Source organism: Equus quagga, chromosome 19 (genome assembly GCF_021613505.1).
Source record: "Equus quagga isolate Etosha38 chromosome 19, UCLA_HA_Equagga_1.0, whole genome shotgun sequence".
Taxonomy (NCBI): domain Eukaryota; kingdom Metazoa; phylum Chordata; class Mammalia; order Perissodactyla; family Equidae; genus Equus; species Equus quagga.
Window position 1 is genome coordinate 140,522 of NC_060285.1, and position 22,663 is coordinate 163,184.

General features: G+C 53.6%; 2 protein-coding genes and 1 long non-coding RNA gene across 11 annotated transcripts; 2 read left to right on the forward strand and 1 right to left on the reverse strand.

Annotated features, from left to right (window-relative positions):
* Positions 1–806: 806 nt before the first annotated feature.
* LOC124230307 (uncharacterized) lies at positions 807–6,941 on the reverse strand. Of its 2 annotated transcripts, none has more exons than XR_006886136.1 (3): positions 6,810–6,941; positions 6,078–6,325; positions 807–5,203 (listed from the first exon to the last, which is right to left on the reverse strand). It is a non-coding gene; the product is annotated as an uncharacterized LOC124230307 (long non-coding RNA). The 2 variants fall into 2 exon arrangements; XR_006886135.1 differs by lacking the exon at positions 6,810–6,941 and adding an exon at positions 6,712–6,790.
* A 206-nt stretch (positions 6,942–7,147) lies between these two features.
* Positions 7,148–10,284, forward strand: CHKB (choline kinase beta). 4 transcript variants are annotated; one of them, XM_046646236.1, is made up of 11 exons: positions 7,148–7,418; positions 7,513–7,621; positions 7,799–7,912; positions 8,108–8,241; positions 8,527–8,622; positions 8,759–8,817; positions 8,903–8,984; positions 9,113–9,221; positions 9,365–9,468; positions 9,733–9,814; positions 9,983–10,284. In XM_046646236.1, exons 1-11 carry the CDS (start codon positions 7,195–7,197, stop codon positions 10,055–10,057), a joined length of 1,188 nt encoding a protein of 395 aa, XP_046502192.1. In that variant the 5' UTR covers positions 7,148–7,194; the 3' UTR covers positions 10,058–10,284. The 4 variants fall into 4 exon arrangements, with proteins under 4 accessions (XP_046502192.1, XP_046502190.1, XP_046502191.1 ...); XM_046646234.1 differs by having other exon boundaries at positions 7,513–7,912; XM_046646235.1 differs by lacking the exon at positions 9,365–9,468.
* Positions 10,285–10,425: 141 nt separating this feature from the next.
* On the forward strand, positions 10,426–19,341 carry CPT1B (carnitine palmitoyltransferase 1B). 5 transcript variants are annotated; one of them, XM_046646228.1, is made up of 20 exons: positions 10,426–10,996; positions 11,316–11,475; positions 11,880–12,019; positions 12,312–12,489; positions 12,714–12,815; positions 13,001–13,138; positions 13,235–13,312; positions 14,276–14,383; positions 14,459–14,543; positions 15,208–15,403; positions 15,787–15,972; positions 16,054–16,159; positions 16,249–16,365; positions 16,808–16,972; positions 17,052–17,186; positions 17,325–17,477; positions 17,662–17,811; positions 18,113–18,226; positions 18,776–18,868; positions 19,010–19,341. In XM_046646228.1, exons 2-20 carry the CDS (start codon positions 11,335–11,337, stop codon positions 19,091–19,093), a joined length of 2,469 nt encoding a protein of 822 aa, XP_046502184.1. In that variant the 5' UTR covers positions 10,426–10,996; positions 11,316–11,334; the 3' UTR covers positions 19,094–19,341. The 5 variants fall into 5 exon arrangements, with proteins under 5 accessions (XP_046502184.1, XP_046502185.1, XP_046502186.1 ...); XM_046646229.1 differs by having other exon boundaries at positions 10,426–10,926; XM_046646230.1 differs by lacking the exon at positions 17,662–17,811.
* Positions 19,342–22,663: the final 3,322 nt, after the last annotated feature.

The following is a 22,663-nucleotide window of genomic DNA, read 5'->3' on the forward strand; positions in this document are numbered from 1 at the left end:
TGAACAAGGGTTCCCTTCTCTCCACATCCTTGCCAGCAATTGTTGTTTCCTGTCTTGTTAATTATAGCCATTCTGACCAGAGTGAGGTGATACCTCATTGAAGTTTTGATTTGCATTTCCCTGATAGCAAATGATGTTGAGCATCTTTTCATATGACTGTTGGCCATCCATATATCTTCTTTGGAGAAATCTCTGTTCAGATCTTTTGCCCATTTTCTAACTGGATTGTTGGTTTTTTTGTTGTTGAGCTGTATTAGTTCTTTCTATATTTTGGATATTAATCCCTTATCTGATATATGGTTTGCAAATATCTTCTCCCAATTGTTACATTGTCTTTTCGTTGTGTTGATGGCTTCCTTTGCTGTGCAGAAACTTTTTGGTTTGATGTAGTCCCATTTGTTCATTTTTTCTTTTGTTTCCCTTGCCTGGTCAGACATGGGACTTGAAAAAATGCTACTCAGACCAATGTCAAAGAGCGTACTGCCTATGTTTTCTTCCAGAAGTCTCATGGTTTCAGGTCTTACATTCGAGTCTTTAATTCATTTTGAGGTTTTTTTTGTGCATGGTGTAAGGGAATTGTCTACTTTCATTCTTCGGCATGTGGCTGTCCAGTTCTCCCAACACCATTTATTGAAGAGACTCTCCTTTCTCCATCGTATGCTTTTGGCTCCCTTGTCGAATATTAGCTGTTCATAAACGTGTGGGTTTACTTCTGGGCTCTCAGTTCTGTTCCATTGATCTGTGTGTCTGTTTTTGTGCCAGTACCATGCTGTTTTGGTTACTATGGCTTTGTAGTATAACTTGAAATCAGGGAGTGTGATACCTCCAGCTTTGTTCTTTTTCCTCAGGAATCCTTTGGCTATTTGGGGTCTTTTGTTGCTCCATGGATTTATCATCATTTTAAATGAATAAACAAATTACCATACTTCTTCAAGGATTCAGGCAGAAAAATCAGGCTGGACTCAGAACTTTTCAACTGCAATATTCAAGGACTAGGACACAGTGGCATGATGAACTGAAAGCTGTGAGGGAAAGCAACAGTGACTGTGGTAGGCTGAAAAATGGTCCCCCCAAAAGATATCCAAGTACTAACACCTGGAACCTGTAGATGCTACCTTGTTTGGAAAAAGGATCTTTGCAGAGGTGATTAAATTAAGGATTTTGAGATGAGGAGATTATCCTGGATTATCCAGGTTGGCCCAAAATGTGATCACAAGTGTGCTTACAAGAGAGGCAGAAGGAGATTACACAGACAGAAGAGGAAGCAATATTGACCATGGAGGCAGAGACTGGAGTGATGCAGCCACACACCAAGGAATGGGTGCAGCCATCAGAATCTGGAGGAGGCCAGGAATGGATTCTCCCTTCGAGTCTCCAGAGAGAATGCAGCCCACACCTTGATTTTGGCCCAGTGATACTGATTTTGAACTTCTGGTCTCCAGGACTGAGAGAGAATAAATTTGTTGTTTTAAGTTACCAAGCTTGTGGTAATTTGTTACAGTGGCAATAGGCAACTGACAGTGACCCAAGAATATTCTACCTAGTCAAGTTGTTATCCAATCACAAGCATATGGATACTAATTGAAGTCGTGGGCATAAATGAGACCAATCAGGGTTTACAACCCCAACAGACCCAACACATATCAAATACTTTACAACCCTTCACCTCCTGGAAAAGAAATTCAAGACATAATCTATCAAATATATTTTTTAAATCAACATAACGGACTAACCAAGAAAAATATAGAGACTGGGGCCAGGTCATATACATGACAAGTCTATTCCAGTACATTCTTATCTTCTCATCAGAGTAAGATGCCAATGAGTCCAGGCTTCATTCAGCCAAGAAAGCACAGTTACAACTATTTCCAGCACTTTAACCAAAACACTGAGTCCAGAATCCCTTTGGAGCACACCCTAGTCGATAAATTTGAAGTACAGTTAATTCTTGGCTTTCTCGCCTCATAATCCATTCCCACACACATTCCCCCACATTTTTTTGCCGATATAAACTGGAAATAACCTTTCTTTTAGTGTGTCTTTTTTGGGTTCTTCTGAAAGCAGAGCCTAAGACAAAGACTTGGGTATAAGTGGTTTGTTCAGGATATGATCCCATGAAACAGAAGTGACAGAGGGGGACAGTGAGACAGGATAGGAGGTATCAAAACATAGCAGTGTGTTCCTGAGGTTACTACTCTGGGTAACAGCACTTTGACTTCACCAGGACCTCCTGAGAAATATACAGGATGCCTCCTAGGGTTGTCCAACTATTCATCCACTGACTCCTGTCTCCAGTCCCTGAGGTTGCCCCCAGAGACCTAAGCTGTGTTGGTAAGCAGGCCAAGTGGGCTCCTGTGGCATCAGAGAAGCCATGGGGCAGATGGTGCAGAGACACACAGCAGGTGCCAGAGAGGCAGCTCTGTAAGTCCACTGCAATTAAAGGTGTGATGAGGGCATCAGTCAAGACACCAGCACTTGCACCCCTCAGATCTACTTGGGCACCATATTAAGTCCGTTCTGTCATGATTCTTTGAGGTGAAGGCTGGTTACAACCTTTACAAAAGACTTAATATAAGAGGGTTAAAACAAATACAGTCCCCACTGCTGCAGCTGCTCTTGAGGCTGTAATTGCTATTTAGTATCTCCCTTCTCCTCCACCTGTCCTAGACTTCCCTCATCCTCAGCCAACATCACAGCTAGCTTACATGGCTTGCCTGATGGCCTTACCCAGATCTCCATCCCTGAGGGGTCTGAGCCCTTGGCTGCCTTGCCCTTGGCAGGCTGTGGCTGCTGAAAATGCCTTTTCACTGTTGTCACTTGGCATGGAAGCAAGCAGACAGACCCAGGGGAAGCCTCCAAGTGCCAGACCAAATCCTGATTGCCCCATTAATTAGCAGCAACCCTATCTCCTCGTAATAATCAGGATCAATTATCCCCTCCTTCTCTGCCTGCTGGTCCACCAGCATGAGGAGTTCAAAGTGGGTGGAATTCGCAGATTCAGGTTCAGCAGAGGTGTCCTTCCCTGGAAGCAGTGGAAGACCCCTCATGGAAGTGTTCCCTACCTGGAAACCAGGGGCTTTAATCCAGCAGACCTTAATGCTATAGAGACACAATGTGCAAATAATACAAGTGGAGCACAGAGAATGATGGTGACAGAGAGCTAATCTCAACCCCTGGATTCTTGGACCTGTGTCTTTGTTCCTGGATCCACATATTCTGTCCACTGGAGGCACAGCACCATATACTGGGCTTTGATTCAGGTTATATACCCCAACTCCTCAGATACATCCTAGAGCTAGGACTTAGCTAAGTCTTTAAGAGGTCATTACATCTTTCAGTTAGACTGACTGCTTGTAGACAAGGCAGGATATTAGAGAAGCAGTGGATCCCTTGGCAATCCATACACCATTGTACCTCTTTCACTGTAAAATGAGTTTCTTGGCCCAAAGTGATGTTATACATGAACTCATGTTGGTAAATCGAGCATTCTCTAAGCTCCTGAATAGTGATGCCACTCAGACATCGTGGATCAGAAAGGCAAACCCGTACCCAGAGCATGTGTCAATTCCAGTAAGATGAATTAATGCTCCCTCCTGGGTGGAAAGGATCTGCTGTAACCACCCCATCGCCAACTCATCCAGGGATGGTACCATATCAGGAGCTCAGCACTAATCTTGGCTGCTAACAGGTCAGAAATTCAGCAGCAATAATAATTAGATAAGCCCTGATAAGAGACCCTGTGTTGGTGGGCATAAACTGCAGTCCTACCACGATGGCACTCCAGTCATGGGCCTGATGCACAAGCACAAAAGGACAGAAGCTGGCTGAGCTTTATCTAGCCCCCTTTGTTGCTCAGTGACCCCTCTGCAGTGAGTATTAACATGAGGCACAAAGATTCACAGCCTTGTGATCACTCGCAGAGATCCATCTTCTTTCCCAGACCTCCTTGTCTCCAATATGCCCCTCCTGCTTTTTCCAGGTGCCTGACCAACTAGCAAGACATCTGTCACAACCCAGATGTTCATGTGCATCTCTTCCTTACGCCACTACAGTGTCCACTCCACTCCCTCCCTCCAAAGTGGATATCCAAGCATACTGCTCGAAGCTCCGCCCTCTGGAGGATTTCTCTTCATTACTGTCATTTAGAGCCACCCTGAGAGGGACTGCAATGCAGCAATGGTTCATCTTCAGCTCATACCAACACATCAAGCTGATCCATCTCTGAACCAGACCTGAATTTTTCTTCCTGTCTGCTAAAAAAGAGGCATCGGTGCAACAAGGTAGGAGATGTGGAGGCCACAGCCACCTCTTCCTATAAACGACTTGTGCCCTCTATACAAGCTTGGGTCCAATCCTTTTTCATTGTGCCATGAGTTGCTACTGAGCCTGCCTAACCTATTGGTTTGGTGGGTCTGTCAGTATCTGGCTCAGGTCACATGGTCATTTGATGCCCCATAATCAGGCACTCAGTCTCTACTTGGGTCCAGCAGTGTACCAGGAGCTGCTTTCAATTGCTGAGTAGTTCTCCACTGCAGTAGGCATCGTCTTGCTTCAGAATCCTAGGAGTGTGCACTGCAAATCTCCTGTTACAGCCTGCCAAAGGTACCATGCAGGGTCCCTACCTACCACAAATAAGCCCAACCCTAACCCATTGCTAAGTGGCAAGGGAACTCACCCTCCAATATGGATCTTCAACAGAGCCCTCCTTTACTCTGGGCCCCACTCAAAACTAGCAGTCTTCCAAGTTACCCAATAAATAGGTCAGAACAGTATTCCCAAGTGTGGTACACACTAACTCCAAAATCCCAACATGCGTCAAGCGCTATGCCTCCTTCTTTGTGATAGGGATACCAAATGCAAAACTTGTCCTTATCTAAGAGGTGATGCCCTGATCTGCCCTACAATGCTGCACCCCTGAAAACTTCACTGATGACAGGCTCCAGAACTTCTGAGGGTTTCTCTCTCACCCCCTGACATGCATTGTCTTACCAAGGACAGAGCACTTGTCACTTTCTTCTTCATGGTGTCCAACTAGCATGATGTCATCAATGTTATGTGGAACATCCAGATGATCAAGGTCTCAATGGATTATGTTGTGACAGAGAGCAGGAGTGTCAAAACAGCCTTGAAGCAAGACAACGAATATGTTTGGCTGTCCTTCCCATATAAATGTGAACTGCTGTTGGAAATTTACTCTTTATTACTGGAAATTGAAAAGAATGTTAACCACATCAATAATTGCATTATTAAGTGCCAGAGATGCATTAATTGGTTCCAGTAAAGATACCTCATCTGACACAGCTGCTGTGATTGGAGATACTACTTGGCTAAGTCTGTGGTACACCACCATTATTTACTTGAATCCATCTGGATTTTGCAGAGACCATTCAGGTGAATTGAAGGGGATGTAAAGGGGACAACCACTTTTTTGTCTTCAAGAGTGACACAACCTCTGCAATCCCACCTGAAATGCAGCATTGTTTCTGATTTAGTATCCTAGAGGGGGTGGCAGAGGGATGGGGAGTTTCAGGGGCTTCCACTTTGCTCTTCCTACCATAATCTTTCTTATTCCACAGATAAGAGATCAATGTACAGGCTCTTCCTACTGCTACATGTAATCATCCCAAGTGTGCACTGGGACCAGAGAAGTAACCACAGGATATGGGTCAGGATTCCATTTATCACCTGACTTCCATAGCCCCTATTCTAACCAGTGGCTCACGATGCTTCAGGTACCCTGGCATAAGTGTCAGCTCAGATCCTGTATCTAACAGTCCTTGAAAGACCTGGAGAGTCGCTTTTGCAAAGTCAATTAGTTGCTTTGTTAAGTGGCTCTAGATCCCTTTGGGGAAGGACTGGAGGAGTATGTTTTGTATATACTTATCGTGGCATTGTAGAATCCTTCCTGGAAGGGACCAAGGTCCTTTTCGACCAGTGAGCTCTAGGTGTCAAAACTAGATTTAAATAGAGTGAGGGATCATGATTTTCCACTGCAGCAACTGACATTCGCCTTCTGATCAACAACTCTTGATGTCTTTCTGGTTACTCAAATCAAACAGCTCTAGTCAGCTGCCTACCTATTTCACCCCAAAGAACACCATGGTCCAACAGGCACTGCCACAGATCCCTGTGGGTCAGGTCATGCTGGCTGCCACTCCAGTCTGGGGCAGAAGCAGAAATGCAGAAGACGAACCTCAGGCGGGACCCCATCAACGTGAGTCTGAGCGCTCTTCGGTGAACCAAGGAGACGCGGTGCGGCCCCGGGTGTCTGCTCTAAGGTGTGAGCCTACTCCTCCTGGGAGTGATTCTGTAATTGGTTCTAGGTCTAGAGGCAAGAAGGGGAGTAGAGTGGGGTATGGAGATGTTAGTGTCACTCAGGGCAACAAGACCCACCTCCCAGAGTTGCGCTCCAATCCACCCGGGAGTCTCGGCGGTGACTAGGGATTTAAGGGTTTTGGAGCCATCGGGATTGTCCCAAGGGTCCCGATCTTTCATTCACTCATCAGCAGATATTTACTCGGCACCGACCGTGTGCCCCACACTCTCCAGCCCTAGAGGTGAGTCACACACACGTTCTCCTCCCCTTGGTGTGATACGCACTCAGGGCTGGCCACACTCAGTGGCTCAACTCCTTGCTCCACTGTCCCGCCCACTCCCCTACCCAGGCGAAGGCCCATCTTCCCTCACCGGCAGTTTCCGGGGCACACCTACCCTTAAGCACTCTGCCCGCTCCACTCCCGCGGAGAGACCAATTCGCACGCTAGCCGCGGACACGCCAGCTGCCCATGTGATTTGCCCACGTGACTTACCCACGTGACACGCTGCAGGGCGGCAGGCCCAACCCCTCATGGCGCTTCTGATTGGCCCACGCTGTTTCTTAGTTCCGGGTCACAATCCAACAGCAGCCTGCCTTTCGAGCGGCCCCGCCCAGAGAGAGAGGCCATTGGTCTTAGCCCTGAGCAGGGGCGGGGAATGGCGGAGACGCGCGGAATCTGGCCTTCGGAAAGGGCCCCCGGACCAGGCACACGGAGAGAGCCGAGCGGCGCCGCAAAGAGCCGAATAGAGCCGGAGAGACCCGAGTGTGACCGGAAGCTCAGGTTAGCCGGAAGCAGAGCCGAGCGCAGCCGGAAGAAGCCGAACCCGTCCGAAGTGGGCTGAGCTCGGCTGGGCGTTGGGCCCGGCCAAGCCCGCGCTATGGCGGCCGAAGGGACAGCTGCGGCCGGAGGCGGGGCTGTCGCCGGCCGCTTGGCCAAGGACAGCTTGCTGCGGTCTAAGTGCCCCGACGCGGCCCCGAACGCGCGGCGCGGCTCAGCGCGGTCGCGTGACGCCGAGCGCCGAGCCTACCAGTGGTGCCGCGAGTACTTGGGCGGCGCCTGGCGCCGAGCGCGGCCGGAGGAGCTGAGGGTTGACCCCGTGAGGTGGGAGTTCAGAGGTCAGGGGGCGTGTGCGGGCGGGAGCGCCGAGGGTCCCAGGCGGCTGGCCGGGGGCTGAACGCGCTGCCGTGGCCTGCAGCGGGGGCCTCAGCAACCTGCTGTTCCGCTGCGCGCTGCCGGACCACCTGCCCAGCGTGGGCGCGGAGCCGCGCGAGGTGCTGTTGCGGCTGTACGGGGCCATCCTGCAGGTGAGGGCCGGCGCCGGCCCGGGGGGCAGGACCCCAAGGCTCGGGCGGGGCCTTGTCCGCTCCCGGGACGGCGTTCCAGGCAGAGGACGCGCCGGCTGCCGTGGGAGGAGAAGGCAGCCCCTCCTGTGTGTCGGTGCCGCTTTGCCTCCGGCCCCTTTGCTGTCCGTCTTCCTTCAGGGCGTGGATTCCTTGGTCCTCGAAAGCGTGATGTTCGCCATCCTCGCAGAGCGGTCATTGGGGCCCCAGCTCTACGGAGTCTTTCCAGAGGGCCGGCTGGAGCAGTACATCCCAGTACGAGCCCAGCCCGGCCCTGACCTCCCCAAGGCACCTCCTTCCCCAGCCCCCAGCCCCCTTCCCAGTGTCTGCCTTCACATCCCTCGCCCCAGGTAGGGAATTTTCCCCAAGACCCTGACCTCCCCCCATTCCGCCACCCCGCTCCCCTCCTGCCCCAGCCCCCTCACCACCCTGATAGGTTCCTGGGTGCAGAGTCGGCCCTTGACAACGCGTGAGCTTCGAGATCCGGTGTTGTCAGCCGCCATTGCCACGAAGATGGCCCGCTTCCACGGCATGGAGATGCCTTTCACTAAGGAGCCCCACTGGCTGTTTGGGACCATGGAGCGGTGAGTCAGGGGCCTCCTCAAGGCTCCTGCACACCCTGGCTGAACCCTCATGCTGGCAGTTACCACCCTGGGCTGTGACTGGCTGCGTACATGACTCTGTCCAGCCCTCCACTTGTGTGGATCAGGTGTCCCCGGGTCTAGCATGGTCTCACAGAACAGGCTTCCAGACGTTTGCCAGACAAGTCATAGTGACAGGAAAACGGGTAGGATAGCCTGGCCTGGGGTAGATAGGAAAGGGGTGGGGAGGGATAGTAGGATGACTATATCCTATTCTTTGGGCTTCAGGTACTTAAAGCAGATCCAGGATCTGCCCCCGACTGGCCTCCCCCAGATGAACCTGCTGGAGATGTACAGACTGAAGGATGAGATGGGCAGCCTCAGGTGAGGGCAGGCAGGATGGCGAGCAGAAGAGCACAGGGTCCTCCCCAAGATTTGGTGAAGGCTGGGGTCAGGGAGGGTGGCTCTGACCCTCCTCTAGTCACTGTTGCTCAGGACCCATGCCCCTGTTTCCCTGCAGGAAGTTGCTAGATTCTACCCCATCACCAGTGGTCTTCTGCCATAACGACATTCAGGAAGGTAAAACATGTCTTGAGTTTCCCAGCCTAAGGTGAGGAGGCCCAGAGGGCCCTGGAGTGACCAGAATCCTACCACATTCTCCTAGGGAACATCTTACTGCTCTCAGAGCCAGAAGATGTCGACAGTCTCATGCTGGTCGACTTTGAGTACAGCAGTTATAACTACAGGTGAGGGTGAGAGGACGGCTTCCCATAGGTCTGTTCCCTCAGTACCCTGGAAAACAGACCTAGCTTTCATCTGTGCATCCCAGCCACCCAGGGTATTTAGGGACTGAGTATCCACCTTATTCCTTCAGGGGCTTTGACATCGCGAACCATTTTTGTGAGTGGGTTTATGATTATACTCACGAGGAGTGGCCTTTCTACAAAGCACAGGCTGCAGACTACCCCACCCGGGGACAGCAGGTATGTGGGCTAGAGGCTGGGGAGCAGGACCTGGCCTATAAGGGATGAGGAAGGTGAAGTTTGAACGAAATGATGAGAAGGGGTGTTAACTGGGAAATGCTCCACAGTCTGCTTATTTCCTGACTCTCATCTGTTGATGTCAGCTTCATTTTATTCGCCATTACCTGGCGGAGGTAAAAAAAGGTGAGACCATCTCCCGAGAGGAGCAGAAGAAACTGGAAGAAGATTTGCTGGTAGAGGTCAATCGGTGAGGAAAGATGGGTGGGGTGGGGGTGGAGCAGGGGGCAGAGGAAGATGCAGACAGTCAGACTCACGGGGCTACAGGTAAGGGTGCAGTGCAAAGTGGGGGCAGGGAGCAAGGATGAGGTATGAGGCTGACAGGGAGGGACAGTTTGAGAGTGGTAAGAGTCAGGACAGGGTAGGGGTTAGGGCAGCGGGGCTTGACCAGCCTCGAGGAGGGGATCCAGGCAATGCCAGATGTGCTGTGAACTCTACTTTTCTGTACCTTCAGGTATGCTCTGGCATCCCATTTCTTTTGGGGTCTTTGGTCCATCCTCCAGGCATCCATGTCCACCATAGAATTTGGTTACTTGGTAAATAACCTGGGGTGGGGGGGCTAAGTCGGGGGAGGGGAAGCAGCAGGGGCATCTGTTCTCCAGAAAATCTGGGCAGTCCTGGGTGGCCTATGGGCAGGCTGAGTGGGGTTGGAGTGCTAGTCCCATGCCTTCTCACTGACGTATGTGATGGGCTTCCTTCCCTAGGAGTATGCCCAGTCTCGGTTCCAGTTCTACTTCCAGCAGAAGGGGCAGCTGACCAGCTTCCATCCCTCGTCCTGACTCTCTACCTCCCAACTCCTTGGATTTCTCCCGGAGCCTCCAGGGCAGGACCTTGGAGGGAGGGGCAAAGAGCAGGAAGCCCTGGGGACTGGGCTGAGCCCCCCGGAGTCAGACTGGGGTTGAGGAGGCTGACCTCACCCCAGGTTTGAGCAGGTCCTCACTGCAGGCGAGCGGGCGGGAGCCCCTGGGCTGTGTACCTAAAGACAATAAACAAGCTTGTTCCCTCACACTCTGTCTTAGCCCTGCTGGAGTGCAGCAGAAAGTACCAACCAAGAAATGCACATAGATTGACAAAGTGACCACTGCTCTGAGCCTCAGTTTCCCCTCCTGAAAAGTGTGGCTGCTTAGTGCTTCTGGGCTTGAAAGTGGTTAAGGGTCCTCTCTGCTCATTGGAACCAGCTGCCCTCCTCACTCCCTGGCTCCAGCTTAGAAGTGATAAATATTAAGAGGACTTGGGTGGGGGACTGGGGAGCAATGGGGGTACAAAGAGGGCCTGGGGTGAGACTGCCCAACCCGGAGCACTGGAGATCAAGGGACCGACAGCACAGCTGACACACTGATGACCTTTCCCCTACATTTGGCTATTTTTAGCTCTAATGCCGCCACCCTCACGTGAGACCCTTTGGCCCCCCCCCAGGTTCCCAGACCTTTGAACAATCTTGGGCTTGCAGAAACCCGACCCCCCCCCCATTTCCACCACCGAGGGGAGGGGATTCTGGTTGCCGCCCCCCATCTGTTTTCTCAACCCAAATTTGGGAGTGGGTGTCAGGTTCCCAGTGAGGGCGGGGCGGGGTTGGTCAGTCCTGAAGGACGTGGGGACACGGGCCAGAGCGACTGGCCCCAGACGCGGACAGGAGCAAACCCAAGCCGTGAGTGGAGTGGGGGGCAGCACAAGGCTACCTACCTTTCTCGGAGTCCTGGGACGGTGCACGGGGCGAGGTGCGCGCCGGGATCCCATTTGGTCGGGGTTGGGTGGGGGGTCCTGGATGGACTCCGCTTCCCGGGGCGCCTCTTGCCCCCACCCCAAGGCCGCCCTTTAGTGTCCTCCGGGCTCGTGAGGTTTTCAAGGCCCCGATCCTTGCATCACTGCGGCGGAGCCTCCCTGCAACGCCGGCACGGCGGTTCAGCGGCCGGCCGTTGGCGGGGGGCTGGGGGACGGGGTGGTGGGGGGCGGAGGGCCTGGGCGGGGCAGGCGGCCGAGGGCCAGCTGACCTGAGCCGCCCCGCGCACCCTCCTGCACCCTCCTGCTCCCTCCCAGGTGCCAGCCAACCCCCAGGATGGCGGAAGCACACCAAGCCGTGGCCTTTCAGTTCACGGTGACCCCAGATGGGGTCGACTTCCAGCTCAGTCGGGAGGCCCTGAAACACGTTTATCTGTCCGGGATCAACTCCTGGAAAAAACGTCTGATTCGCATCAAGGTGGGCGCAGGGGGTTCTCCTGGCCCCTTCTTCCCAGCAGGTGCAGAATAGAGCCTCCCAGGGAGGCAGAGGCCAGGTGTCAGCTGCTACCCCATAGTCAAGGTCCTTCACTCACACCTTAGCTGGCAGTTCCGCTGGGTGATAGGCTCTACCAGTGCAGAAACCAGAGGGGTGCTCAAGGTGTGGAGGGGAGAGGGGTGTGCAAGAAGTGACAGTGCAACACAGTGAGTAATTGGGCACTGCAGGTGTGGCAGTGTGGAAGAGGGAAGACCAGGCATGAAGGAGGAATAAGAACACAGCAGGTGAGGAAGGGAGAAAGCCTCCCAGGCGAAGACCAGGACCTCATGTGCCTGCTTACCACAGTCCTTCCTGCTCCATAAGTGTGCCTGTTTCTGCCCCCACAGAATGGCATCCTTAGGGGTGTATACCCTGGCAGCCCTACCAGCTGGCTGGTTGTCATCATGGCAACAGTGGGTTCCTCCTACTGCAACGTGGACATCTCTATGGGGCTAGTCTCTCATATCCAGAGATGCCTCCCTGAGGGGTAAGAAGCGGGGCCAGGAGAGAGGGTTGGGTGGGCTGCAAGGCCAGGGTTCCTGAGCTGGGCTGATACAGGACAATAGCCATTGGAGGTCATAGGGGCAGCCTTCCTTGGGGACCACCATCATCTCAATCCCACGTTCGTAAGTGGTATACTCAGATGTGAGTGTGCCCAGGGAGGTTCTTCTTTGACGCCTCCCCCAAGATGGCTCACAACCACCAAGACTGCAGAGTCAGAATTTCCCCAAGGCTGGCTTTGCGTGGACCCCCTGCAGCTCTCTCCCTTTCTGTGACAGATGTGGCCCCTACCAGACACCGCAGACCCGGGCACTTCTCAGCATGGCCATCTTCTCCACGGGGGTCTGGATGACGGGTATCTTTTTCTTCCGCCAAACCCTGAAACTGCTTCTTTCCTACCACGGTTGGATGTTTGAGATGCATGGCCAGACCAGCCACTTTACCAAAGTCTGGGCTGTGAGTAGAAGCCAGTGAAGGGGTTTAGGCATCTGGTTTGAGACCCCGGGGGAGCCTCATTTGGAGTTCTGAGCTGAAGGGGAGGGGCATTTGGGGCACTGGTCCCTGGCACGTGGTTTGTCCTGATTCTGAGGATCTGGGGCCCAGCTCCACAAGTGTTTGCTAATTTGTTTCCATTCTTTCCTCTGGCTCCCACTCCAACACTCTCTGCTCTGTACCCCCAGATCTGTGTCCGCCTTCTGTCCAGCCGGCGGCCCATGCTCTACAGCTTCCAGACATCTCTGCCCAAGCTTCCCGTGCCTAGTGTGCCGGCCACAATTCAGCGGGTGAGGCCTGGGTTGGGCATCCCAGTGGGCAGAGTAGGCTGGACTCAGAGAACTTGTCCAAACATAAGGGTCTATCCCCTGCAAAGAGTGGGCTTGAGAGCAATGGGCCTGGGGTTGGAAGAGGGTCAGGACAGAGGTAGCCATCACTGTCTGGCCCCCACACTGACGATAACCTGGCTGGACAGTACCTGGAATCTGTGCGGCCCTTGCTGGATAACGAGGAATATTACCGCATGGAGATGCTGGCCAAGGAATTCCAGGACAAGACTGCCCCTCGGCTGCAGAAGTATCTGGTACTCAAGTCGTGGTGGGCAACTAACTATGTGAGTTTCCCTTCCTTGACTTACTCTCGCCAACCTGTATCCTGGCTGCCCACACCCTACCCTTCCCCCCAGCACTAACTTCCCTCTCGCCCATAGGTGAGTGATTGGTGGGAAGAGTACATCTACCTCCGAGGCAGGACCCCCCTCGTGGTGAATAGCAACTATTATGTCATGGTAAGAGCCAGAGCCATGGGCGCTCTTGTGTGCTCAGCTTTGTCCCCAGCTCCAGGTCTCAGGGCAAAGGACCTGGAGAACAGCCCAGAGTCCTGGTGACAGTTTCCACCTGCAAGTGGGGGTTCTGGAGTGAGGTCTGAGGGAAAGGGAAGATGAGGGAGATCCTGGAAGAATCTCCAGGAGTCTTAGCAGCTTAGGGATGATGGGGATACTGAGGATCGGAGAATCTAGTAGATCCATCACCTGACACTGTCCACTCTTGAAGTCCCTGAGGCTCACTGCCCTGCTCAGCTCAGGCTCCGTCACATCCTTCCTTGGTTCCCTCACTGGCCTCCCAGCCATGGGTTCCAACTGTCTTGACACCATTACCAGGGAGCTTCCTTAAACATGCCTTCCTTGGTGTCACTCTTTGGATCCAGAGCTGCTTCTGTTAGAGTCAGGTGGTCACTGTCTGCCCCTGTCCCATGTGACTGGCCTTCTCCTGCTCCCAGTACAAACCATGCCTAGCCAACTGGGTCTTCCTGCCACCCAGCCATGGTCTACACCATGCACCTCTCCCCTTTCCCACGGTCCAAAGCACACTCTGAGTAAGATGCTGGAATCCTCCTCCTCCACAAAACTGTCCCTCTAGAAACTTATATACAACTTGTCTGTACCAGAGGTTTTAAGCTGCTTTTTAGTGGTGGGAACCACTTTCTTAAAGCAAAATAAACAAAACAGGAGCAAGTGAAATAGGTTATGGAAAAGCAGCTCAGGCCAAATCTGGAGCAGAGGAGTGACTTGATCAGTTATGCATTTCATGTCTGGCAGTTCACTCTGACAACATATGCAGGATGGACTGGGGGGTGGGGACAAGACACCTCAAGTCCTCTGGCAGGGAGACCCAGGTGACACCCTGGACAGAGAGGTGCTGCTCTGCACACCTGTCATAGCCACCCTGAAGGCTCTGCTCTCTCTCTGTAGGACTTTGTGCTCGTCAAGAACACAGATGTGCAGGCAGCCCGCCTGGGAAACATCGTCCATGCCATGATCATGTATCGCCGTAAACTGGACCGTGAAGAGATCAAGCCTGTGAGTTGTGTTAGGATTGAGGGCACAACAGGGAGAGGAGGCCTGCCTCTGAGCCCTGCTGGGCATTCCCTCCAGGTGATGGCCCTGGGCATGGTGCCTATGTGCTCCTACCAGATGGAGAGGATGTTCAACACCACCCGCATCCCAGGCAAGAAGACAGGTACTGGGCACCCATCATGGGGCCATTGGGATGGAGCCCCCTCCCTCCCAGCTGTGGGCCCACCATGGCTAGACGCCCTACTATGTGCTCATCAGCAAGTGTCCTTGGTGACTCAGAGTTGTGTAACTGTGGAAAATAGTCAGTTTGTGACACCTGCTATTTACAGGCACAATGCTAGTGCTGGGACCCTGCGGGGCCCCTCCCTTCCAGGAGCTCACAGTGCAGGGGAAGGTAGTCTCCTTATAAAGAGCTGCAGGAGGTGTGCTGCTGCCCTGTGGCGCTTACAAGACGCCCTTCAAGGAGCCCATAGAGGAGGTCGGGTGGGCTCAGCGAGGGATCTGGCAGGGGCAGCAGCCTGCGTTTCTGACACTGGGACAGTTTGTGTAATTTTCTTGAGCTTCAGTTTCCTCTTCTATGAAATGCCTCATAGGACTGTTGCTGCCATTAAACGAGAGGTATGGAAGCGCCCAGCACAGGGCCTGGCTTAGTGCAAATGATCCTGCCCCCCATACTGGGCAAGGAAGGCCCAGGCAGAGGCCTGGCAAAGCAGGGTCCTCATGGGTCATCGAGTGTGCAGTTGGTGAACCCGTACCAGGGTGGAGTCGGGGGAAGGGCGGTGCTCCCTGCTGCCCTGCCTTGGCCTGCCCACTGGCCTCTGTCGCAGACGTGCTGCAGCACCTCTCGGACAGCAGACATGTGGCCGTCTACCACAAGGGCCGCTTCTTCAAGGTGTGGCTCTATGAGGGCTCCCGCCTGCTCAAGCCCCGAGACCTGGAGATGCAGTTCCAGAGGATCCTGGATGACCCCTCCCTGCCTCAGCCCGGGGAGGAGAGGCTGGCGGCCCTCACTGCGGGGGGAAGGTATTGGGGCCTGTGGGCATGGGCTGTCCTGGCTGAGGTTCATGGCCCCATGAAGAGAGGAGCTCGGCCCTGCATGCTGCCCTAGAACTTGAGGCCGGAGGCATGAGCAAGGGAGGGGCATGCCGGGCATGGAGTCCTCTGTCCAAACCTGGACCCCCGGTAGTGAGGGGCACTGATGGCAACTTCAGTGGGGTAGCTGCCAGAACCCGCTGCACCTCTGCCCATCTCTAACAGGGTAGTGGTTACGTGGGGGTGAACAGAGGATGGGAACACCTTCCACGATCACTTGGCAATCCCCCCTCACCCCAACTCCAGTCCCTGGGAGGTACCTTGGCCCACAGCCCACATTGACCCCGCTGCTCACCCTGCTCTTGTGCCCCTAGAGTGGAGTGGGCGCAGGCACGCCAGGCCTTCTTTGGCTCTGGCAAGAACAAGGCTTCTCTGGATGCCATCGAACGTGCTGCTTTCTTCGTGGCCCTGGATGAGGAGTCTCACCACTACGACCCTGAAGACGAGGCCAGCCTCAGCCTCTATGGCAAGGCCCTGCTGCATGGCAACTGCTACAACAGGTACAGCACCAGCCCTGCACACGGCCCCGCTGGGCTTCTCCACCTGCCCTTACATCATTGTTCCCTCTTCTGCTCCTGCAGGTGGTTCGACAAGTCTTTCACTCTCATCTCCTTCAAGAATGGCCACGTGGGCCTCAACACAGAACATGCGTGGGCAGACGCCCCTATCATAGGGCATCTCTGGGAGGTAACAGGCCCAGAGAGGGTTCCTGCAGGGCAGGCTCAGGGGGCAGAGGGTAACGAGGACAGCATCTCAGTGTGACCTTCTCCCTGCAGTTTGTCCTAGGCACTGACACCTTCCACCTGGGCTACACGGAGGCTGGGCACTGCATAGGCAAATCGAACTCCATGCTGGCACCTCCTCAGCGGCTGCAGTGGGACATTCCTGACCAGGTATGCAGGACAAGAAGGGGCAGGGACAGGCATGTGAGAGTGACAATTACCTAAGACGCTCTGCCGCCTCCTCCACTCTGGCCCAGCCCCACTCTCAGGGGGAAGGAAAGGAGCTTCTGAAGGGACAGGTCCAGACTGGCCACAGGATGAACAGAGATCCCAGGGCCATCTGGTGGTTAGAGAGAGATGTGAGGTGGGAGCCTCATGACCACGCAGCCCCTGTCAGCACCTCCCTCCTCCCCACAAAGCCCAGCCTGGCCTTTGGTGGCTGATGCCCTTCAGGTTGTCCTTTGTGTCCCCTCCTCCTGAAGTGTTGAGGGTACACTGAGGCTCCCCAGCCTTGCCCTTCATCCGTTACCCAAACCTCAGGCCTCCTAGACATGACCCTGAAGTCCTGCTTGGAGAGCTCTGCCCCTAGCTGACCCTTTCCATGTCTGAACAGTGCCAGGCAGTCATCGAGAGTTCCTACCAGGTGGCCAAGGCACTGGCAGACGACGTGGAGTTGTACTGCTTCCAGTTCTTGCCCTTTGGCAAGGGCCTCATCAAGAAGTGCCGGACCAGCCCTGACGCCTTTGTGCAGATCGCCCTGCAGCTGGCTCACTTCCGGGTAGGAGCCCTGCCAGGCTGCTGAGCGGGCAGGCAGCACCAGGGCCCACCTGCCAGATTCACCCCTCTGTGTTCCCCAGGACAGGGGCAGGTTCTGCCTGACCTATGAAGCCTCGATGACTAGAATGTTCCGGGAGGGACGGACCGAGACCGTACGTTCCTGTACTAGCGAGTCCACAGCCTTTGTTCAGGCCATGGTGGAAGGGACCCACATGGTGAGCCCCCCATGGCCACATGGTGAGGTGACACCTCCACCCCTAGGGGGTCACGGCCACACTGTGAGGTGATCCCTCCACCTCCTGCCCGCCTTGAGGGTCGGGGCTACTCTTTACTGCTCCACTTCTGCCCCCTAGAAAGCACACCTCCAAAATCTCTTCCGGAAAGCTTCTGAAAAGCACCAGAATATGTACCGCCTGGCCATGACGGGGGCTGGGATTGACAGGCACCTCTTCTGCCTCTACGTGGTCTCCAAGTACCTGGGGGTCAGCTCTCCTTTCCTGGCTGAGGTCAGTGTTGTTGACAGGCATGTCTTCTGTTCCCGTACCCTCTCCTAATGGATCTCGACCTGTTTACTGTCTGGCTGGCTGGCTGGCTCCCCTGAAGTTGCCCTGGAGGGCTGGGGCCAGCTTTTCTGCTCCACACCGCACCCAGGCCTGTGGTCCTAGCACTGAACAGGAGCCTTCCCTGTAGAGCTGGTGTTCTTGTGAGTGGAGAGGTACAGAAACGTGTGATATGTCAGGTGGTGACAGCGCTCCTGAGAAAAGTGAAGAGGCTGCAGGGAATCAGGCTGGGCAGAGTCCAGGTAGAGGGAACCTCCAGTATCCAGACCCTGAGGCAAGGGTATGTGGTGTGTGAGGAACAGCAGGGATGGAGGGGGCAGAGCCGAGGGAGGGACAGGGTTGAAGGAGGGGAGGTCAGAGGGACTGGCAGGTCACATGGGCCTTGAGACTCAATGGAGGGTTTTGTGCAGATGCTGTGGTAGTGAAAACAGACCCTGGGGACCAGGGGCAGCAGTCAGGAAAGTCCTGCACTCCATTCATTCCTGCATCCTTGGCCGGGACAGTGCCTGGCTCAGGCACCACCTGTGAGCAGGTGTGCGCTGAGTGCATGGCATCTGACCACTGCGGCCTCCCTGTTGCAGGTGCTCTCAGAACCCTGGCGCCTCTCCACCAGCCAGATTGCTCAATTCCAGATCCGCATGTTTGACCCAGACCAGTACCCCAATCACCTGGGCCCCGGCGGTGGCTTTGGCCCTGTAAGTGCCCTTGAAGAGGGCAAGCAGGCAGGACCAGGGCCCAGGGGTTTCAGTGGAAAGTGCAGGGCATTGAGGAGGTCAGACCAGAGGCAGGAACACAGCCCTGGACCTGCCCTATGTGAAAACAGAGGGTAGTTGTCGACCCCGGCGGACAGGTGCCTGGGACCCCACCCATGCTAACCCCTGCTGGAGTGTGACCATGTCCTGTGCTGGTCTCCCTTCTGAAGTGTGCTTCTGGGAGAGTCCAGCCCGCCCACCAAGACATTCATGTGGGCTAGTATGTCAGGGAGCTAGAGATGCCCTGGCAGTGATCTTGATTCTCCCGAGGGAAACATGAGGTCCTAGATCCCCAGGTGGGGTATGGAACAGACCTCTTTGATGTTCAAACTGTTTCCTGGGGGTGGTCCTGACCTCAGGAAAAATGCAGCGTCTGGGGGTGGGGCCCCTTGCTGCAAATCTTGTGAGGAGAGCATGGATAACATCAGCTTGCCTCATAGATCTTCCAGGTTTGGTTTACCTGTTCTTCTTCACCCCTTGTGCTGCCCTCAGGTAGCAGATGATGGCTATGGGGTTTCCTACATGATTGCAGGAGAGAACACCATCTTCTTCCACGTTTCAAGCAAGTTCTCAAGCTCAGAGACGGTAAGTCTCTCCTGCTCCCACTCAGGCCTGAGGAGGGGGCGCCGCCCATGGCCCTGTCTGGCTGGGATAGAGTCCTTGCTTGTGGGGACAGAGGGGTGGGGGGCTCACCTGGAGGCTGGTCTTAGCTCTTGGCTCCCACAGAATGCTCAGCGCTTTGGGAACCACATCCGCCAAGCTCTGCTGGACATCGCTGATCTTTTCCAAGTTCCCAAGGCTGACAGCTGAGGGCTGGAAAAAACACCAGCTGCCCTTTCATCCCCAAGTTGTGGAGGAAGGGGCCTGTGGTCACCTTGCAGGCACAAGGAGTGGCCGTGCACAGGTGCCCAGGTTCCAAGGACAGCTCTGGCAGCAGGATCTCCCCAGGCAGACACTGCTCCCTGTGGGCCAAGGTGGTGGAGGTGGGGTTGGAGCAAGTAGGGAATTTTGATTTTTTTTTTTTTTTGCTAGATACCAATAAAAATAAGGCTGTGTAATTCTCTCTTAGCACTTAGGTACCTGTGTTTTGCTTGAGAACTAGGAGCCCCTCTCCCTGACCCAGCTCAGGCCAGAAAGGGAAGGGAAGGGCTCGGCTGGGAGACTGAGAGAGGCTTGTGACCTGCTTTGAAATGTACGTCTCTGCTGAGGTCACTGTCCACACCCACATATGCACTTGGAACAAATTCTTGCTTCAGAACCTTCACCTGTTCCCTGGGGCCACTTCTATTTGTTTGTCTGCCAGAGAGTGGGGCCCACCTTGCCTCCTCCACGCACAGGCATGCCCTCTGCACCCCTCTGCGCTGGAGCACAGCCCTGTGAAGGCTCCTCTCAGGAATAAGGAGGAGCTGCAAAAGTAAACACAAAATAATTTTTATAGAAAGTATACACAAGTACTCAATTACTATTGCTGCATGCTTGAATGAACTAGAGCCAAAGCTTCAAGGTGGGAGGTGCCCGCCGCGATGGAGGAACGGTACTGTGGCTGGCATGGAGTCAGGGAGGGAAGAGCAGGAGGGGACAGGTGGAGTGGGGTGGGTGGCACGGGCCAGACTCTGGCTTCTCTGAATGATGGGGGAAGCCATTGGAGTTTAAGCAGAGGGTGACATAATCTGTCCTAAATTTTAATGGGATCACTCTGGGCATAGTAAGGACAGAAGTAAGGAGACCTATCAGAGGGTACAGCTCATGATGGTGGCAGAGTTGGGAGAAATGATGGGACTTAAACTAAGGAAAGGAAAATCGGGAAGCTAAGAACATCAGAGGTAGGACTGACAAACGTGACAGTGAGGCATCAAAGATAACTCACATCTTCTCTTTTGGGTGATTGGGTGATTAAATGAGATTTTTAGGGGCCAGCCACGTGGTGTAGTGGTTAAAGTTCGGCATGTTCCACTTTGGCATCCCAGGTTTGCCTGTTTTGGATCCCAGGCGCAGACCTACACGATTCGTCAGCCATGCTGTGGCGGCAACCCGCATATAAAGTGGAGGAAGACTGGCACAGATGTTAGCTCAGGGGTAATCTTCCTCAGCAAAAGAAAAAAAAGATTTTTAAAATGTTGAGTTTGATGTGCCTATAAGACATATTCATGAAAATGTCTCATAGACTTTTGAAAGTATAAATTGAAAGTCAAGGAGACCTAGGCTCCTGATAACAGCTTTGAAGGTAGGTAAAACCCTGAGAGCACATGAGAAGATTCCCAGGGCAGAGGTTCCTAACCTCTTTTGGGTCTCCATGAGAAGCTTATAAAAGTATGTCTATGCTCACAAAATGTTACATCAGAGTTTTCTTGGGCTTCCAAAAGAGTCTTCATAGACCTCTGCCTCTTGGGGTGCCTTCCCAAGGTAACCTACCCTGGGAAAGTGTCTGGGTTTTGGTAGGCTTTTGGGCACATCAGCTCGCCCAGCCATGGGAGAGCAGTGGGCAGAGTTTCCGACAAGCTGGCTTTTAATTAATGTTGAAATTCAGTCAAAGTTCTTTTATCTGATTATTCTTGGTTAAAATAAGAGGAGAAACCAGAGTGCTGAACCAGGATATAACCCTCTGGTGACAACCACTGGACCCAGATAAGCTCCTTGTGCCCTATGGGTTTGCAGATCTGCACTAGTTAAGGCTAGCAGCCATAACAGATAAGTCCTGAAATCTCAATGGCTTAACCCAATAGAATTCTTGCTCAGTTGGCTGAGACAGAGACTCTGCTCCATAACATTATTCAAAGACTTAGACTGACAGGGGCCCTGTCTTCCTCAGATAGCTCAGAAGTTGCCTTAGGCATCAACATCCATCAGGTACATGGGGGAAGAGAGAGACATAGGGTCACTCGTGGGAGGCTTTTATGGACCTGACCTGGTAGTGATACACAGCACTTGCATCCACATCCCACTGGCCAGGACTCATACTGCAACTGGACTGGGAAATGTAGTCTGGCTGTATGCCCAATATATAAAGGAAGCATTTGGTGAACAATTAGCTGGTTTGGGATGCACAAGGGCATGGGCAGACCAGACTGACATTCCCTGGCTCCCTGAGAGCCCATCCTTCCTGCCCTGGGCTCTGCAGGGTGCTTCAGATATCCCACCTCCATCTGCTGGGCAGAGTCCCCTCACATACCACCCCAGCTCATCTCCTCTGAGTCTCCTCTGCCCCTCACCAAGAACCCTGAGCCCCAACCACACTCTCTTTTCCCTAAAGGAGGCAGGCTCATCCGTACCCTTGCCTTTGCCTTCACTGAACCTTCTGCCTGGAATGCTGGGCCCTTTCTTAGCCTCTCAAATTCCTACTCTTCCCTGAAGCTGCCTTCATTACCCATCAGAGTTATTCCTGAGTCATGTTTTTTTGGGCACTATAACTGAAATCAGTTCTCGGAAGTCTAGAAGAAATTATTGGAAGTATGCAGGGTGACTCACAGGTGGCAAGGGACAGCCAGAGAACCAGGTTGGGAAGGGGCAGGAACCCGGAAGCTTGGGGAAGGGGTGTGGTCCAGGCAGCAGACTCCTCAGTAGATAAGCAGCTACTCACTCTGTGCCCAGAACTATCTGGCTGATCTCTAGCTGTTTCTCCTGGTGTGCAATCAGTCTGCTAAAGATCAAAATCCCTGAGAGAAAATTCAGTGGGTCCTAGGTTTGTCAGGAATCACAAACAAAAGGTGTTCAAGGTCTGAACTTAACAACCTTCCAAATTGGTTTTGCTCCCACTTTCCCCATCTCAACCAGTAGTATCATCCTCCAGCCACTAACCCATTCCCTCTTTCTCCCTCACTTCCCACATTACCAAGCCCTGTCAACTCTTCTAAATGGCTTGACTCTGTGTACTTCCCTCCTCCATGACCACCACCTCCCTGTCCACACCTCCATCATCACACACCCAAACAACAGCAATAGTCTGCTCCATTGCTGTCCTCCATCCAGCAGCCAGAGATACCTCTTCACCATGTCATTCCTCTGCTTATCACCCTTCTAAGGTGCCCCTCACCCTCTAAATGAAGACTGAGCCCCTTGGACTGGCCTGTTGAGGTGAGAGGACCAGAGCTTTATGTGCAGCCCCTCTAGAGTTGAGCGCCTCCCTCACCTGTCCTTGCTTGGTAATTTGTGCTTCCACTGCTGGAGGCCAGCAGCACCTGGCAGACCTGGCCTGGACCAGCGTTCACACTTCCCAGCTCAGCACTTGGGCCCTTACCTCATCTTCCTGAAACTCTGCTTCCTCCCCTGTAAGACAGATGTAATCATGTCAGCAGCGCATGGTGGTTGTGAAGGCTGCAAATATTGGGGCACTTGGCTACTCATTCAACAAATGGTTAATAGCACCTGCTATTAACCATTAAC

Excerpts from the sequence above, each read along its gene's own strand:
- CHKB (XM_046646233.1), top strand. The coding sequence starts at position 7,195 with ATGGCGGCCGAAGGGACAGCTGCGGCCGGAGGCGGGGCTGTCGCCGGC. Across the intron at positions 8,242-8,526 it reads CTGTTTGGGACCATGGAGCG|GTACTTAAAGCAGATCCAGG; the intron begins GTGAGTCAGGGG and ends TTTGGGCTTCAG. Across the intron at positions 9,222-9,732 it reads ACCCCACCCGGGGACAGCAG|GTATGCTCTGGCATCCCATT; the intron begins GTATGTGGGCTA and ends CTGTACCTTCAG.
- CPT1B (XM_046646228.1), top strand. The coding sequence starts at position 11,335 with ATGGCGGAAGCACACCAAGCCGTGGCCTTTCAGTTCACGGTGACCCCA. Across the intron at positions 12,020-12,311 it reads CAGAGATGCCTCCCTGAGGG|ATGTGGCCCCTACCAGACAC; the intron begins GTAAGAAGCGGG and ends TTTCTGTGACAG. Across the intron at positions 15,973-16,053 it reads CATGGCAACTGCTACAACAG|GTGGTTCGACAAGTCTTTCA; the intron begins GTACAGCACCAG and ends CTGCTCCTGCAG.